Genomic DNA, 17,703 nt, shown 5'->3' on the forward strand with positions numbered 1-17,703 from the left:
GCATTAGGATAACATTTAGTTAGATGTTCATGCGGTATTTTCTCACATGAACTTAATTACATTCAGTATGCAAGACTTCTCTTGCGAAAATTTATCAGGGCTACAACATAAAAGAAACTAACCTTCGCAACTTCTGCTTCATTTTCTGTGAGAGATGGAAAATAAAAAACAAAATAAAGAAGATTTCATAGATAAAGCAATTTAGTGATGCTCTAGAAATCTGTTCGATTCCTCCTTTTGTCACCTCACTTAATCTAAAGGGATTTTGCATTCATTGTTTCATAATGTGCTTAACTCAGAACGTTGCAGTCTCCAATTTGCAAAGAGCTAAGCGATCATCGTAATGAGTGATATCACTGGCAGCTGAGTCTGGACCCATAAGGAACATCAACAATGGGAAAGAACTCTCTTGACATCTCTATCTAGACAGCTAAAACTGTTGGACACTTTCTGAACAGGCATCTATTCTTCAGTTCCACATCTGTAGACTGGAGTATCACTGCCCTTTGGGAATACTGTAAAGAGAAATAAAGATTTCCAGAGTGCTCCAATACTACAGTGATGAACAGTATATAAGCACCATGAGGAAATTACTGATTATCGTTCCATTCAAAGAATCATGAATAGGACCATAATACAGAAAAAGTGTTTGGTAAGCACTATTATTCATTCCATATACTGAACAAAACAGAGTCTTCCATAGATCAGGCAGCTCTAGTTCCAGAATAACCTCCCTACAGAAAACTTGATTTTGGTATCCACATCTCTTTCTCAACTTAAATGTTTGCATGCATAATAGCTAGATAGATTTGACTGCTTTAAAAGAGTATACTAAACCATTAAGTGGTTTTTAGCTTTTGTTTTACATCAACATGACAATTTTGGTATTTCAACAACAGGAAACATTTCAATAGGAATCCTTCAGCTAATAGACTTTCCTAAACACATTTCTCTATACACAAATTCTGCACATTTTATTTTCACTTCCAGTCTTTGCTGATAAGTCTGTTTAAAATGCACTTCTTAGATATACGCATAAGCTAAGAAGCTTTGGGAGTATATACTGAAGTGTTCTCAACAGCCATAAGAAACAAGAACAAAACACACTTTAAAACTTTAAGTTTCTTAACATTTAAGACCTACCTTAAATTCATTAGTTATACCGATAGATCAGTGGTGACTTAAGCAAACGCATTTTATGCTGGGTTGCAGTGAACAAGCAATAAAAAAATCCACCAATTCTTAACACGAAAAGCAAGGAAGGAAACCGGAAACTCACGTCAAGTTCTAGCTGATAGAGAAAAGTTAACTTATTACCACTCTGTTCTGATCACACACAATTCTGACTTAATCTGAAATTTCCATAGTACAAAACTGGCACAATTTTCAGTAAAACAAAGCAAGCATTCTAGCTACTCTGACAATACAAAAGAATCTCTATATGATGACATGCACATATATGCATAACCTGCAGAGGAGAGCTGTTACTCTCCTCTTAAAGAAGAGACCCCAAAAGAATCAGTGCCAAGTGTATCTTATGCAGACCTTAGTTACAGAGAGGTGACCAGGATCAAACAGCATCTCTGGTGTGATCTCTATTTCATATACAGTATCTATTACAACTTGCACTAACATGCTAGTCACTGAGGAGGGGAGGAAAATCCTCCAAACGTTGATTCCTACTAATAGCAAGCTTAATGCTTGCTTTTACTTAATACATTAGAAAAGCGTATCACAGGAACAGAAAATTAATCCCTCATGCAATGAACCATTCCACATATAAAGCAAGTTGAGTACATCAACTACTAAAAAAACCTGACTAATTCAAACCATTCTTGCGCTTAACATAAAACTCAACAGCTTCAGATAGGAGCTTGAAAAAATAAACAAGGTGTTTCCTCAGATTTAGAGTTACACACAAGAATTCAAACAAAATCCCCACACTTTAGTCAGCCTAAAATTATGGAAAACTATTTATTAGCAACAAATGTAATACTTCTAAAAATGAGACAGTCTAATAAACTGTTCTAAATCCCTCATTTAAATTGCAGCTTTGTCAGATTAATTTAAGCAGCAATGAGGATCCCAAAAAAAGAAAAAGGAATTCTTACTAATTTATGTTCTCTAAGACGTTCATATATCAGAATGAGGAACATGACTTCTCTCAAGAATTTTATGATTTCTTTAACCTGAGAACTGTTGATTACTCCTGCCCTCACAAATCATTCTTCTCTTCCTTCCTCTTTCTACTCTCTTCTCCCAAATTTCATGCTATTTGTTCCTGTGGATACTTTGCTGTTAAGCAAAGAGGCGGCCATAAAAGACAAGAGGAAAAACTTACTCTGAATTCAACTGCCATCTTAGACCAAAATAAACGTTATATAGTTATAATATCTGATTTCTGCTAGTTTTATGTGTCAAGTATTACTGTGATGCTCAGTTAACCTAAACATAGGAAGAAAAGAGGAAATGTAGATGTTAAGCAATGACAGGACACACACACCCCCCTTAAACAATGGCACTCTGTTGGGACTGAGAACACTGGTGGATTAATGTGAAACGAAACGAACTATCACAGAGAGAAATTTGGAGAAATTTTGCAAAAGGAGTTACTTGAAAACATGCTAGAACATATTAACAGCAACGGGAAAGCAAGATTTTGGTTCTGGACACAAAGCCAACTTAAATGTGTTTGAATTACATGACCATCTCTGCAAATCAAAACACTGATTTTGTAAATGAAAATTCCTTTTCTGAAAGAAAAGTAGCCTATTAACATCAGGTGCAGCAGATCAGAATAAATGCAATATTAAAACGGCTCACTGGAGCAGCATCTTAGCTTGCACTCAGGAAATTGCTCTCCTGATTCAAGACAAGGGTATAACAAAAATTGTTTCAGGGAAATTTTTTTCCATTGTGAAATTATGTCATTTCAGGAAGACTGGCAAAATCAGCAGTGAGTAACATACCTTTCAGACAGAAAAGTACTTTCATGGGAAGAACTTAGTATTTGGCATGTCTGTAGGCTGGCAACAGATGATGAGGGTAGTTGACCAGAGAGTAATTTGTCAGCATCAGATAAATCTGCATCAATTATTACGTGGCTGTCTATGTATTTTCTTCCAATTTTCGTCCTCAGGACATTCGTCAAGATAACTTTGGGTTGCCTGCCACATATATAACAGTAAATCATAAATACTGCACTGAAATCCAGAGAAAGAAACTTCTTGTTAAATTCACGTATCTTAGAGGCTTGATAATCATCAAACATCGTTACTTTCAGTCCCCTAGAGACAAAACAAAATCCCACTAAGGAACTTAAAATGCAGGGTAAGCAGATAAACACAAAAAAAGCAACAAGAGACCAGGGTAAGAAACACTAGCCATATATTTGACCTTACCGGATACAATTCATCACGCCTCTAACACATCATGTAAGTATTGTTTCAAAACTGGTAACTGTTTCTTTCTAAATACCTTTCATACAGTATCTGTACATATTTCTCAGAACTATGGAGCAAACAATCTTGATTTTCCTGTGAACAAGAAGCCTCCAGTGAAGTAGACTGAATTTTCTCAAGCACTTAGTCAACAGACAGAAAAGTATTGCACCCCCAAAATGGTAGCATTAGGTTTTGTTCCCCTCGTCAACTTCCAGGTGGCATTCTACACAGTAGCAATAGCAAGGCTCAGAAAAACATCTGCAAGTGTTAGAAAAGCATCAAAAATAAGATAACCAGAAATATGAAGATGCAACTGCCAACTTGAGCACAGATGTGTTAGAGCAGCAGAACTTACTTCATACAAAGTTTCTGCAGCCAGCTTGTTGTATAGCCCTTGATTTACTCACTTAGTTTCTCAAGCTGGGATTTAAAAATTCTACCACTTCCATGGCAATTTATTTTGTATTAGGATGTAATGTCATGGCCTGTTTTGAAGCCGTTGTGAACAACACTGTCTTTTGGGTATGGACTGCATAATTTTCCTGTTGTCTGTACTCATCCACAAGGCACACTCCAGTATGGACTGCATGGTGTCTGGGGAGCACTCAGATTTCCTCTTGCACCAAGACGTAAATTTGCTTTTAATCAGGAGACTACCTTACAGACAAGATGTTGCAGAGGCAGACTGGTGATAAGCAATGAAGATATGATTTAGAGGAAAAGTCTGATATAGAAGAATACTGTAGTCTGGATGTAACCTCCAATAAAGGAAGTCCACGAACATCAGAAGCTCAGAGAGAAAACTCAGTGAAAAAAGTATTCACTCTAGCCATACTTTTCCCTCGGTATCTGCAATTGACTGTTGCTTAGGGTGGGGGTGGAAGTTACTGGACTTGATATGCTTTTCTTCTGACCCTTTATGCCAGTTCTCATATTTTCATGAGTAGTCACAGAATCACAGAATGATATGGGGTTGGAAGGGACCTCTGGAGATCATCTAGTCCAACCCTCCCTGCCAGAGCAGGTCCACGTAGAGCAGGTTGCACAGGAACATGTCCAGGCGGGTTTTAAATGTCTCCAGAGACAGAGACTCTGAAATAGTAACAGTGAAAATACACACTGATACCTCCTCTGAGAAAAGAGGGCAGTTACATGCAAGTGTACTCTTCTCAAGAATAAAAAAATCCAAACATTTTGAGAGTCCAATGGCTGAATCAGAATTAATTGGTCTTGTTAGTACAGGACCATCTAGAAGCCATCTGATCAGAAAACCCATCACAGTGTGCCTGGTACCATCTCTCTCAATGATTATCAAAAGGAACCAGATACACAGGAATTCAATCAAGTCAGATGACATGAGAATGAGAATATAGCTCATGAACAAGACAGCTGTGGTACAACAAAGAATACTTTCTCAAGAAAAAAACAACTGAAAGGAAAATTATTTTGTTTAGTGACACAAGGCAAAGACAACATACCTTTTAGACAGAAAAAGGCTTTGGAGAGTAGGGTTTAAGATTTGCCATATCGTTACGCTGGCAACAGATGATGAGGGTGGTTGATCTGACTGCAGCTTGCCAGCATCAGAAAAATTAGCACCAGTTTTAAGTTGCGCCTGTGTATATTTTCTTCCTATTTTCGTCCTCAGGACATTCGTCAAGATAACTTTGGGTTGCCTGCCATACATATAATAATAAATTAATAATAGGGTGCTGAGAACTTAAGTCACATGAATTCAACAAAGCTTTTCTGTGAGTTACTGTCTCTGCATCATACTTTATATCTTCAGTAGAATTAAGTTCACTTCCCTGACAATTTACAGAGCAGTTCTCCTTGGAGAAGAGGAATCACAAACATATCTTTTGATCAGGACAGCCTTTCAAGGTTTATTCTTCTGACATCAATAACTAACACATCCATATGTGATTCTGAAGAGGTAAACTTTCAGTGCAGAAACATGGAAATTTAGGTGCATCTTTTTATTGCAAAATGCTGGAAGTGGTGTCACTATGGCCTTACAAACTATTCTGAAAGAGTACACTTGAGCATTTACAGGATACAAAAACAAGCACTGATATTGCAGCATCTTATTTTAGAACAATGAATACCGGTTCCCATATCACAAATTAGATTATGATCTTGTTGGATTAAAATCAAAAAGCTAGTACAATCTCTGAGTTTTGAAGCTCCAACTGATTTCTATTCAATAGCACTAAAAAGATTACAAACAATTACAAATTACAAAGTTAGTAAAAACTCCCTATCACAGAATTGTCGAGGTTGGAAGGGACCTTTCAGATGAGTCCAACCATCAACCTAACACTGACAAAAACCATCACTAAACGGTACTGCTCAGCACTGTCTACCTGTCTTTTAAATACCTCCAGGGATGGCAACTGCACCACTTCCCTGGGCAGCCTGTTCCAATGCTTGATAACCCTTTTAGTAAAGAATTTTTTCCTAATATCCAATCTAAACCTCCCCTGGCACAACTTGAGGCCATTTTCTGTCATCCTATCACTTGTTACTTGGGAGAAGGGACCAACCCCCACCTTGCTACAGCCTCCTTTCAGGTAGTAGTAGAGAACAATAAGGTCTCCTCTCAGCTTCCTTTTCTTCAGACTAAACAACCCCAGCTGCTCCTCATAAGACTTGTTCTCCAGACCCCTCACCAGCTTTGTTGCCCTTCTCGGATCCACTCCAGCACCTCAATGTCTTTCCTGTAGTGAGGGGCCTAAAACTGGACACAGTACTCGAGGTGGGGCCTCACCAGTGCCGAGTACAGGGGGACGATCACCTCTCGGGTCCTACTCACTACACTGTTCCTGATACAGGCCAGGATACTGTTGGCCTTCTTGGCCACCTGAGCACATTGCTGGCTCATGTTCAGCCGACAGTCGACCAACACCCCCAGGTCCTTTTCTGCCAAGCAGCTCTCCAGCCACTCTTCCCCAAGCCTGTAGCGCTGCATGGGGTTGTTGTGACCCAAGCGCAGGACCCGGAACTAGGCCTTGTTGAAACTCATCCCATTGGCCTCGGCCCATCGATCCAGCCTGTCCAGATCCCTCTGCAAAGCCTTTCTACCCTCTAGCAGGTCGACACTCCCACCTAATATGGTGTCGTCTGCAAACTTAATGAGGGTGCACTTGATCCCCTTGTCCAGATCGTTAATAAAGGTATTAAAGAGGACTGGCTCCAATACCGAGCCCTGGGGGACACCACTTGTGACCGGCCGCCAACTGGATTTAACTCCATTCACCACCACTCTCTGGGCCCAGCCCTCCAGCCAATTTTTCACCCAGTGGAGAGTACTCCCATCCAAGCCATCGGCAGCCAGTTTCTCCAGGAGGATACTGTGGGAAATCGTGTCAAAAGCTTTACTGAAGTCCAGGTAAACAACATCCACAGCCTTTCCCTCACCCACCAGGCGAGCCACCATGTCATAGAAGGAGATCAGGTTTGTCAAGCAGGACCTGATGTTTCATGGACCCAAGTTGACTAGGTTGACTGATCACCTGGGCATCCTTCATGCACCACATAATGGCACTCAGGATGATCTGTTCCATGACCTTCCCAGGCACCACGATCAGACTGACAGGACTGCAGTTCCCCGGACCATCCTTCCATCCCTTCTTGTGGATGGGTGTCACATTTGCTAGACGCCAGTCAACCGGGACCTCCCCGATTTGCCAGGACTGCTGCTAAACGATGGAAAGCAGTTTGGTGAGCACTTCTGCCAGCTCTCTCAGTACCCTTGGGTGGATCCCATCTGGCCCCACAGACTTGTGAGCGTCTAGGTGCCATAACAGGTCCCTCAACATTTCCCTTTGAATTAAAGGGGCTTCATTCTGCTCCCGGTTGCTATCTACTACCTTGGGAGTCTGGGTACTCGCAACCGATTCTACTGCTATAGACTGAGGCAAAGAAGGTATTAAGTACCTCAGCCTTCTCCTCATATTTTGTCACCATGTCACTGCCCTCATCTAATGAAGGATGGAGATTGGAGATTCTCCTTAGCCCTTCTTTTATTACTAATGTATTTATAGAAACTTTTTTTATTGTTCTTAACATCCAAAGCCAGGTTAAGTTCTAGTTGGGCTTTGGCCCTTCTAATTTTCTCCCTACATAACCTCCTAACACCTTTTTAGTCTTCTTGAGTGGCCTGCGCCTTCTTCCAAAGGCCAAAAACTTTCTTTTTTTCCTCTTAGTTCCAACCATATCTCTCTGTTCAGCCATGATGGTCTTTTTCCCCGACGGCTTGGTTTTTGGCACATGGGGACAGCCTGCTCCTGCGCCTTTAAGACTTCCTTCTTGAAAAATGTCCAGCCTTCCTGGATTCCTTTGCCCTTCAGGACTGCCTCCCAAAGTACTGTTAAGCAGGCTTCTGAAGAGACTAGAGTCAGCCCTCCAGAAGTCCAAGGTGGCAGTTCTGCTGACCCCCCTCCTTGTTTCTCTCAAAATATACTTCAGCTACTGAAAAGCTCAGAAAGTAAATACAGGTCATGAGGGACAGTTTAGTAACACTAATGTCTGACGTGGTGGGGCCGAACTGTAGCAGCCTAGTGAGCACATACCAAGCCTACAATGTGTTCTTGATTTAGCATAGGAAGCAAGAGACTTATTTTCTATGGAAGTCCCCACTAAGTCAGAAGTCCTAGCTTTTTTTTCTAGGTTTCTCAAATATTCAGAGTTGATACATTAACCATAGTTTAATACATAAGATGAGCTTACAGTGACCAGACTTATACATCATTTGTTGTTTGTCCAACTGTAAGATATATTAAAAATAAAGAAAAAATTAGCAATACCCAAGGAAATAAAGAACATATACATTTAAGAAATGTGGTAAAAATTCACAATTCAGCTACACAAGAACCTACTAGATTGTTAAGAAAATTTACAACTACTAAAGCAGTTAAAGGCGATTTCAAGCTAAAGGTCATCAAGTAACTCATGCAAATTCATCTCATGAAACTAAACATTTACTCTTGTGCTTTAATTTTTAACATTTCCTCCTTAAAGATAAGGAAGACCCAAACTACTTTAGAGGTCCAGTTACTAAAGAACTGTAGCAGAAAGATGTTTAATCTTTTGAGGTCCCAGAACAGATGAAGCAATGAAAGACTAAGCCAGATACTTCCCATCTTCCTTTAACAGGACTTGAAATTACAAATCAAACCTTGAAGTATCATCTAAACGGCATTTTTCCTCCAAATACAGAACAGTTGCAGAAGCGGGCCCTGGCAATATGAAGAATGAATCAGAAATTGTTTCTCCTTTTAAAAAAAAGTTTTAAAATCATTACTGTAGAGCACCATGAGAAAACATAAATATGTTACTCTCTATGGAACACTTCAGTTCTCCTAGCTAGGATCATGCCGAGCTTAACAGTATATGTCCCAGATCTAAATTCTTTCAGTTTTCACTGTTCTACCTTGTAGAAATGCCAGGTTTATTTTTTTCTTCCTATTTGTCAAACAAAATATAACATAATGAAATTTTACTGAATTTGCAAAGTAATTAGTCCAGTGGAACATACATGGTCACAGAGTCTTTATGTCAATTGTATGATCAGGATTTGTAAAGATAACAGAAAAGTTTCTGACCTTTAGGATCTTTAATAATGCCATCATGACAGAAAGCCCACAGCAGGGGGTAAAGCAGTCAGAAACAGAATTTCCAGTAAAACTGGATTTCATTACCTATACTTTGTTGGCCACCTTGTAAACTCAGGTCTGACATTCTTTCTCACATTCATGTCAGGCTAGACCTTGATAGGCTTCGGGCCCCTCCATAATTTGATTTACTGATTACAAATTCTGTACCTAATAACAATGTTTTCCATTCCCTTGATTTAAATGGTGTTTATACGTTTTAAGCAAGTATCTTGGCAAAAATGATCTTACAATTTAAAGCACACACACACCTGTGCAACCAGCTTTGCACTGGAAACCTGTGCAAAGGAGAGGAACCTCCAACAAACAACAAGGAAGAAAACATTTGGGTCTCCTTAAAGATGTCAGTGCCAGGCTAAGACATCACTTCTTATGTGGCACCAGTTTGTGACTGAAGACCTTGACAGGACAGCTGGTTACGATCTGATCTTCAGAGCTGTACAGTGGCTTCAGAGCTTTCAATGGCTTCCCTCTCCAGAAGAGGAATGGCATCTGGTGGCATTTCTTAAAAAATCGTGTCATTAAGACTGGGCATAAAATAGATTCAGGAAAAACATCTACACTTAAGACAGCCTGTACATTTGTAAATGATGGTTGTGACACAGATCCCTAAATTACCTGTTAAATTGTCCACAGAATAAAATTGTCCTCAAAGCAAGTCATGCAAAAGACATTTGAAAAGATGAAAATTAACGTCAAGCAGGAAAAAAGCAAGCAAAGTATACAATAAAAGCAAGTCCCACCAGCAGACCCAGCAAGTAACCTGTACAACGGTAAGACTGGAGGCATCTTGGTGAAGGAAAATCAAAGGCAATTATTTTTGTTTCTAAAGCAAGCACCTACTGTACCCTCTCTTCTCTACCTCCACAAAAGAGGAAAAAAAAAAATACACATAGGTAATGAAAACATACTTACACAAGTAAGGATGGAATGGACAAAAAAATACATATTATGAAAAATGCTGCTAGCTGCTCCTGGAGAGTCTCATATCACTTTTCACAGGCAAAAAGGTATTACCCAGCCTTACAAAGCACAGGACCAAAAGCTATTAATTGTTTATACCCCTTTGAGGAAAATGTTTGACTTGGACTTCACTCAGTCATCAGAGCTGCTAGATGCAATTCCTTTCTTAATGACTGCATTTGTGTAAGCACTGGTGTTGTAACCACTGGCGCAATTTTTTTCAAATTTGTATTAGAGAGCATGACCAAAATGAGACCTGAAGGCAACAACCTCCTTTGGAGAAAATTATTAATTGTCTATGCCAACATCTTCATACCCACATTCTTCTACTAGTAAACCCAAGTTTTGGGAAATAAATATTCTGACAGTAGGATGCCACATACCATGCAAAGGTTGCCCCACTGGGTCCCACAGAAGTTGAATATCTGTCCTGGGTTTACAGAATAAAGCCTCTAATAGACTTGATATGTATTTATCTACCTGAGCTTCTGCAGCACGTGCACAGCTCAGGAGGTCCTTGGCCTTTCAGAGTCCAAAGGAATGACGTGATCCACTATCATTAATGGGAAACTCCAATTGCCACATTCACTGACTACAACCTGTTGAGAAGAAAGCCTGTCTCCACTTACTTCAAGGCCCTGACCTTTCATCAACTGATTGGAAGTCAATGTTTTGACAGCAAAGATGAACATCCCTACTAAACTCCTTGCTTTGCTGGACCAGGAAGTTACTACTGCCAAAATGAGTTTGTGAGGGCAAGGGGAACCAGTATGTAAATGATTGCCACAACCACCTGACTGCTACAGGGTCAGTACTTGATTCAGCCATGACATGTATTTCAATTAATGTTTAAAATACTGAGCTGAAATAATCATGCAATCTTACTTAAGTACTCCTCCCACCTGCCCCCTAAAAAAGCATGACAGACCAAGACGAGAAGTTTGAATTTCAAAACAGTGTTCTATTTTTATATGGATTTGATGGATGGACCACTCCACGTATAAGGAATTGGCTGGATGGTCACACTCAAAGAGTTGCAGTCAATGGCTCGATGTCCCAGCAGAGACCAGTGATGAGTGGAGCTCCTTAGTGTCCGTATTGGGAGAGGTACTGTTTAACATCTTTGTTGGCAACACTGACAGCAGGATTGATTGCCCCTTCAGAAAGTTTGCTGATGACACCACGCTGTGTTGAGTGGTCAACACACTGGAGGGAAGGGATGCCATCCAGAGACCTGGACAGGCTTGAGAGGTGGGCCCATGTGAACCTCATGAAGTTCAACCAGGCCAAGAGCGAAGTCCTGCACCTGAGTCATGGCAATCCCAGGAACAAATACTCGTTGGCTGGAACATGAATTGAGAGCAGCCCTGAGGAGAAGAACCTGGGGAGTGTTGGCAGATGAGAAGCTTAACATAAGCCGGCAGTGCGTGCTGGCAGCCCAGAAAGCCAACCATATCCTGGGCTGCATTAAAAGAAGAGTGGCCAGCAGGTCGAGGGAGGCGATTCTCCCCCTCTACTCTGCTCTCGTAAGACCCCACCTGGAGTACTGCCTCCAGCTCTGGGACCACCAACATAAGGAGGACATGGACCTGTTGAAGTGAATCCAGAGGAGGGCCACAAAGATGATCAGAGGGCTGGAGCACCTCTCTTGCAAGGACAGGCTGAGAGAGACAGGCTTCAGGGAGACCATATAGCAGCCTTTCAGTACCATATAGCAGCCTTTCAGTACCTAAAGGGGGCCTACAGTAGAGATGGGGAGGGACTCTTCATGAAGGAGTGTAGTGATAGGACGAGGGGTAACAAGTTTTAAAACAAAAAAGCATAGATTTAGATTAGATACCAGAAAGAAATTCTTTACTGTGAGGGTGGTGAGACACTGGAACAGGTTGCCCAGAGAAGCTGTGGATGCCCCATCCCTGGAAGTGCTCAATGCCAGGTTGGATAAGGCTTTGAGGGACCTGGTCTAGTGGGAGGTGTCCCTGCCCAACACCCCCTGGCAGAGGGGTTGGAACTAGATGATCTTTAAGGTCCCTTCCAACTCAAACCATTCTATGATTTTGTTTCTTTTTTTGTTGTTGTTGTTGTTGTTATTTCCCTCTAATTAAGGAGAATGCAGGAGTAATACAGCTGAAGTAAGTGGGTACCTCTAAGCTCTACTTCCAGGTGGTGATAGCTACCCTTGAAATAGTGTTATCCACTTCAACAATTAAGAAGTTTTGTAAGTGGGACACAAAACATTATTGACCAATTATATAAACTCCATATCTAACTTTCTGCAATGACACTAGTTAATTGAACTATTCACATTTTATGACAGTTCTTATCTGTTTCATGACACCATCGTAGGAATGTGTAAGAGACCTACAGCACATGAGAAGGACTAGAGAACTAACCTGCCCTGAGAGCCCTGTCTGCTATCACAAACAAATCACCTGACAGTGACCTTTCATGAGGCCATGAGCAGAGGTTTTTAAGTGAGAGCAGTTGTGGTTGCTTCTTCCAGCCCCCATGGTCTCACACCACAGCAGGACTGAAAGAAGCAATCAAATAACAATTTTTGTAATCCAGAACTTCAGTTAAAAACACAAATGAAGATGGATTTGTGCTAATTTTAGTCAGAAAAGACAAAGTGGATGTATTAAGTGGCAATAACAACACTCAAGCAACACCTTCGATGAAACATACCTCTCTAAATATTTTAGATTAGCTCCTATCAATAAAGATGACTGTTTTTAAAACATTAGCAGCTAACAGTAGTTTGTCATTAAGACCCACTTTCTGCTTTTCAATGTAAATGAAAAGTTTCTCATTGGGAAGAAGGAACACAGAAACTTCTGCATTAGAAATATTTGCAGCATGCCACTTCACAGTTACCTCTTCAGAGTTTTGTCAGTTCTCAGACTTTTGCTCAACAAACACCACCTCTTTAGAACCTGTAGGCTCTTTCTATTTATTATGCAATGAGGTTAGTGTTTTGATTTTGACTAAGAAACACTGAGTACCCAAATGGAATACTTTGAACAAGCTTTATTGCAGACAGCAGATTAAGTTTATTTTACAGAGAACCTCCAGCTAGTCTCTAGACACACATCTTTTTTTGGTAAGTGAAAAAATGCATAGGTTTAATATCTGAATATTTACTGTCTCTTTACAGTGTAAATAATTTCTTACTAATGCTCTAGTAAGAATTTTGGTAAAAATGATGGATCACCTACAAATGCTACCTGAAAGCCTCTCATATCAAAAAGAATATATGTAACATAAAATTAACATATGTAACAGATACAAAAGTCGCTTTCCTTTTTTAAAGCTCTTCAACACTGAAAGGTCAATTCCAAGATTACTGAAAGACCTTCAGAGATTGCTATCAGATATCAACCATTTCATTGCATAATTAAAACTCAAGATACTGCAATTAACATCGCTTTTAAATTCTCTAAGGTTGACTCTATGAGCCACTCCCTCAGTTAATGTTACTGAGAGAAACATTTTGAGGTTAACTACATGGAAACTGACAGCTATGCCTTTACAGAGGTATGAAAAATAAAATCAGAATCTTTTGTAAGCTCTTCCTTACAACAGTTTGAAGCATTCTGAATATAAAGAACAGGTTAAAAGATGACTATTCACAGGTCACAAAACCCACCAAATTCAGTGTCACCTGCTGTCATTAAGCATTTTCATTACCTGCACACTTTAACAGCCCTTTCTGACAAGAAATCACTTATGATCAAGTTCCAGTCAGAGAATGCATATTCTTATTCGTTTAGATTTAAAAGATTTGTGAAATATCAATTGCTTCATTAAGATAAATATAATTAATTTCATCATGAAATCATTATGCTCCCTAGCTGCTGTCAATTAATCTAATTCTACATTTTCACTTCCATTTGTCAACTATGGCACTTACACCTATAACATAGAGGTGAAAAACCTAGGTTTTTTTTACTGTCTTCCCCTACTAATCATCATATTGCTTGAGTTGTGTTTTTTGGTTGGTTTTTTTGGTGTTGTTGGTTTTGTTTGTTTGTTTGTTTCCAGTTGATAAAGCCAGGTTAATGACTGTGGGCTACAGGACCAAAAAAAAAAAATGTCAATGACAAGCAAAAGAATCTGTGAACCTTCTTAAGTATTTAAAATATCTAGGGCTAGAATGATAATTTACACTTAGAGAAGTAATGAACACCTTTCAGGATTCCAAGCAGGTCAACAAGCAGCAATTCCTCTAGTAAGTGTTGCATTCCCATTCTGACATCGCAATCTTGTGTTGTGTTAAAACAAAGAAAGTTACGGTTGCTTCGTAATTCACAGTGCCATTAAATCACTGAAACAGGATTCTTTGAAGGTGGGCTACCTAACAGCTTGAAAATCATCCCTGCATGACACAAATAATTCGCCAGAGACCAGTGACAGCCATCTTCAAGAAAGATTATGAAACTCTGAAAATACAAACAGAGAAGAACTAATTTTGAGATGACTTCTTACCCAATTGATTCTTCATCATTAGAGCTGTGTCCGTTGCAGTCCTTTTGCCTTTTTCCTTTTGTGGAAGGCTTTCTGTTGCTGGCGCTTAAGTTCCACTGAAATAAAATAAGTAAGATTGGCAGGTTCCAACAGACATAAATGTGTCATAATGGATATTACACTAAAAAAAGGGAAAAATGCCAGACATTGAAATAATGTAATTGATCAAATAAAGCAGAGCGACAAAGAGTATACAAAAAATTTTGCAAACAATCAATTTGCTTGATTTAAGGCACCCATGTACCACCTCATCCTGAATGGAACTTTTCTCTCCTAAAAAAATTTGACAATACAGGATAATTCAATTATTTGCCTATTTAAAGGAGGACTATCCCAATCAGGGACTTAAATATTAAGCCTGTTTTACAGAATCACAAATACACAAGATAACTTCTACTTTCTTTAACTCCATGCATTTAACCAAATTACATTCCACTCAAAGATATAAAATTCTGAGAAGGAAAAAGAATTTGAAGGTTTAGTACTCAGGTGCCAAAACACACAACAGCAAGACTTCAATATTTCCAAATTCTTTTACTTTACCAGAATGCACTTGTATTTTCAAATTAAATAACTGTATTTTGGTGGAGCTTCACTTGTTTCTGCAATTCCAGAAACCTATCTCCCTCTGCCATTAACTCCTCCTAATCTCGCCTCACTTTTTTTAATATAAAAAAAGTTAAACCAAACAGATCTTTGAAAACTATGCCAGTCAGGCTGAAAGCTGACAAACTTATCTTGATTTCTGTTTAAGTGTGGAGTGAAAGGGCATCTGAGAAATTCTATGCCCATGCATATCTTATATACTTTAGAGAAGTCTGAAAGGTGCATGCCAAACCAATCTTTTCCCTACCACAGGGGCCAACTTTGTAATGGAAAATACCTTCATTATTAAAACAGCTGGCAGCAAGAAATTGCCTTGAAGGTGCTCTCCCCTTCTACTGCCTTCAAACATCATCTAGTTCACTTCATCGCATTGGTCTTCAAGTGTTTTAGAGATCTATATGCCCAAATCACTGAAAGCTGCACAAAATTTCTCAAACAACACGAAGCAAACTCTGGCAACACTAAATACAACCAACACAGACCTTTGTATGGATAAAAAAGTAATATTTCTTTTATTTATGATACCTCATGAGTAATCTTTTCTTTTTAAAGTAGAATATAAAGAACCAGCCAGTGTTTAAAGCATAAGGAGCCCTCTATCACACGGAAAAGTCTGAAATATATAGACACTGGTAAGAAAAATAAGAAATGGAAAAATAGACAATATATAGGAAATAATAAGAAAAAAAGATTTTTCAGTTCACCCAGTCTAACCACTATTTTTATAGAGGCAGAGAGAAAGACAGGAAGAATTCCATGCAAGTGCTGTCTGACTCTACCTAAGAAACTACTGCTTGTAACCACAGGAGACATTACTTCCAACTTCAAAACCTGACTGTAACTGGATGCTCTGTTCACTTTAAGAATAGCAGTGTAGAACATAACCAGGCAGTAAGCTTGTGTTACAGCATGCTCAAACAACCAGGCCCACCAAGAGACCTGGATCTCATTATCACTGATACTTTAAGTCAGGCAAAATTCCTAACTTCTCTCACTAGGTTTTTAAAACTCCTCTGTGGGGAAGCCTCTTTATCCAGCCCCCTGATTCTGAAAGTGCTAAAGCCAGCAGCAAACTCTCAATGCTGAGTTGAAGGAGTCAAGAGTAGCAAAATGTTTCCAGAACTTGGCATTTTTAAAATGCTTACTGAATCTGGAACAGATTTATGGAAGAAAAGGTTTGCCTCTATATGTAACCGAGATTATCAAGATCATCATTTATAATGAACACCACATAAGTACACTTACAGTCTTTCACTCTTAATACTGCAATTAGCTATTTCTCTATCAGCACCTACAATTCTGTCAAAGTCATACAGTATTTAATGCAGTCTCTTGAAGTTTCAGCTCTGGGATACAAGTAACAACTAACTGAAAACTCAATGTAAAAATTATTTCCGTATCTTAACATAAACTTTGGTAAGTGACCTGAATACAACCTAAAAGTTCAGGAACCAGAAGACGACTACCTAAAAAAAAAAAAAAATTATATTTGCCTTTAAATTAATGATTTTCAAGATAACTTCAAACTACACCTGAAGACCAACTCTGCTTTTTAATGCTTTAGGCTGGCAATACAGCACTGAGACTTCCGTTTCTGCAACTGTATGCTTGTGGGCAGGTTTCAGACCTACACACTTGTCTTTTCGCAAGACAATCCGGGTCAGACATGGGTCACAAGGCAGCACCCAGTATTGAAAAAAAATCCAGCCTCCAAAACAGAACAATAAAAACCCCCATATAACGTTCTCCTACACACTTTACACTCCAAAGAACTTCTCTTTACCTCTTTTAAAGGGTAGTCCCAATGGTGGGAGCCTGGGAGCCTTGCCAAAGGGGACTGAACTTGAACATCCTCTGATTTGGTGTTTGTTTTCTTCCTTGGTATACGAAACTGAAAATAGATGATGTTACACACATAATAAAACTAAATTATCCACTGGTGCTATGAGTCGACATACTGCTGTGTACAAAGTTCTCTTAACTGTCAGGCAAAATAACAAAGTTCCAAGGGTAGCACTGACCTGTGACTTCAATTTAAATGCATTCCTCACCGATGCCTGATCCTAAATTACATGTCATACCACATGAGGAGCTAGTTTTAACATACAAACTGTCTGAAAAAGCAAGAAAAACTCTTCCTATTACATTTGCTTTGCAACTTCAAATGTGTGCCCAGAAGATGAGAACCAATCTAGTGGCACTTAACAGTTTTCTTAGTTCTCTCTGATTTGTTTATGCTCTAGTTTAATTATCTCATCTTAGAGAATGATAATAAGAAAAGAAAATAACTGAATGTCATGATGAGTGTCACTTCAGGTTTTCTGTCTCTCAAAAAAAAAAAATCAGGAAGAGAAGCAATTATATCTTAGAATAGTACAAGTAGTTTGGTATGATAATTTAGCATCAATACACTACGATGTACACAAAACGGCATCAGCTATTGTCATTGCCAACCTTTGCAAAAATGGAACCAGCATTTTGAAAGTAATTAT

The 17,703-nt window shown here is 39.2% G+C and overlaps 1 protein-coding gene across 2 annotated transcripts in view; it reads right to left on the reverse strand.

The window, feature by feature from the left end:
- The window catches only part of SENP7 (SUMO specific peptidase 7), a 47,682-nt gene that overhangs the window by 26,264 nt on the left and 3,715 nt on the right, over window positions 1-17,703 (reverse strand). The window contains exons 3-5 of one of the 2 annotated variants that reach the window (XM_074155190.1): window positions 16,995-17,102; window positions 14,567-14,661; window positions 2,970-3,167 (exon numbers count right to left, since the gene is read on the reverse strand). In XM_074155190.1, coding sequence (XP_074011291.1) covers window positions 2,970-3,167; window positions 14,567-14,661; window positions 16,995-17,102 — 401 coding nt within the window. The remainder of the gene's footprint in view (window positions 1-2,969; window positions 3,168-14,566; window positions 14,662-16,994; window positions 17,103-17,703) is intronic. The other variant, XM_074155279.1, reaches the window with a different exon arrangement.

The sequence above is a fragment of the Numenius arquata genome, chromosome 1, assembly GCF_964106895.1.
Source record: "Numenius arquata chromosome 1, bNumArq3.hap1.1, whole genome shotgun sequence".
Taxonomy (NCBI): Eukaryota; Metazoa; Chordata; class Aves; order Charadriiformes; family Scolopacidae; genus Numenius; species Numenius arquata.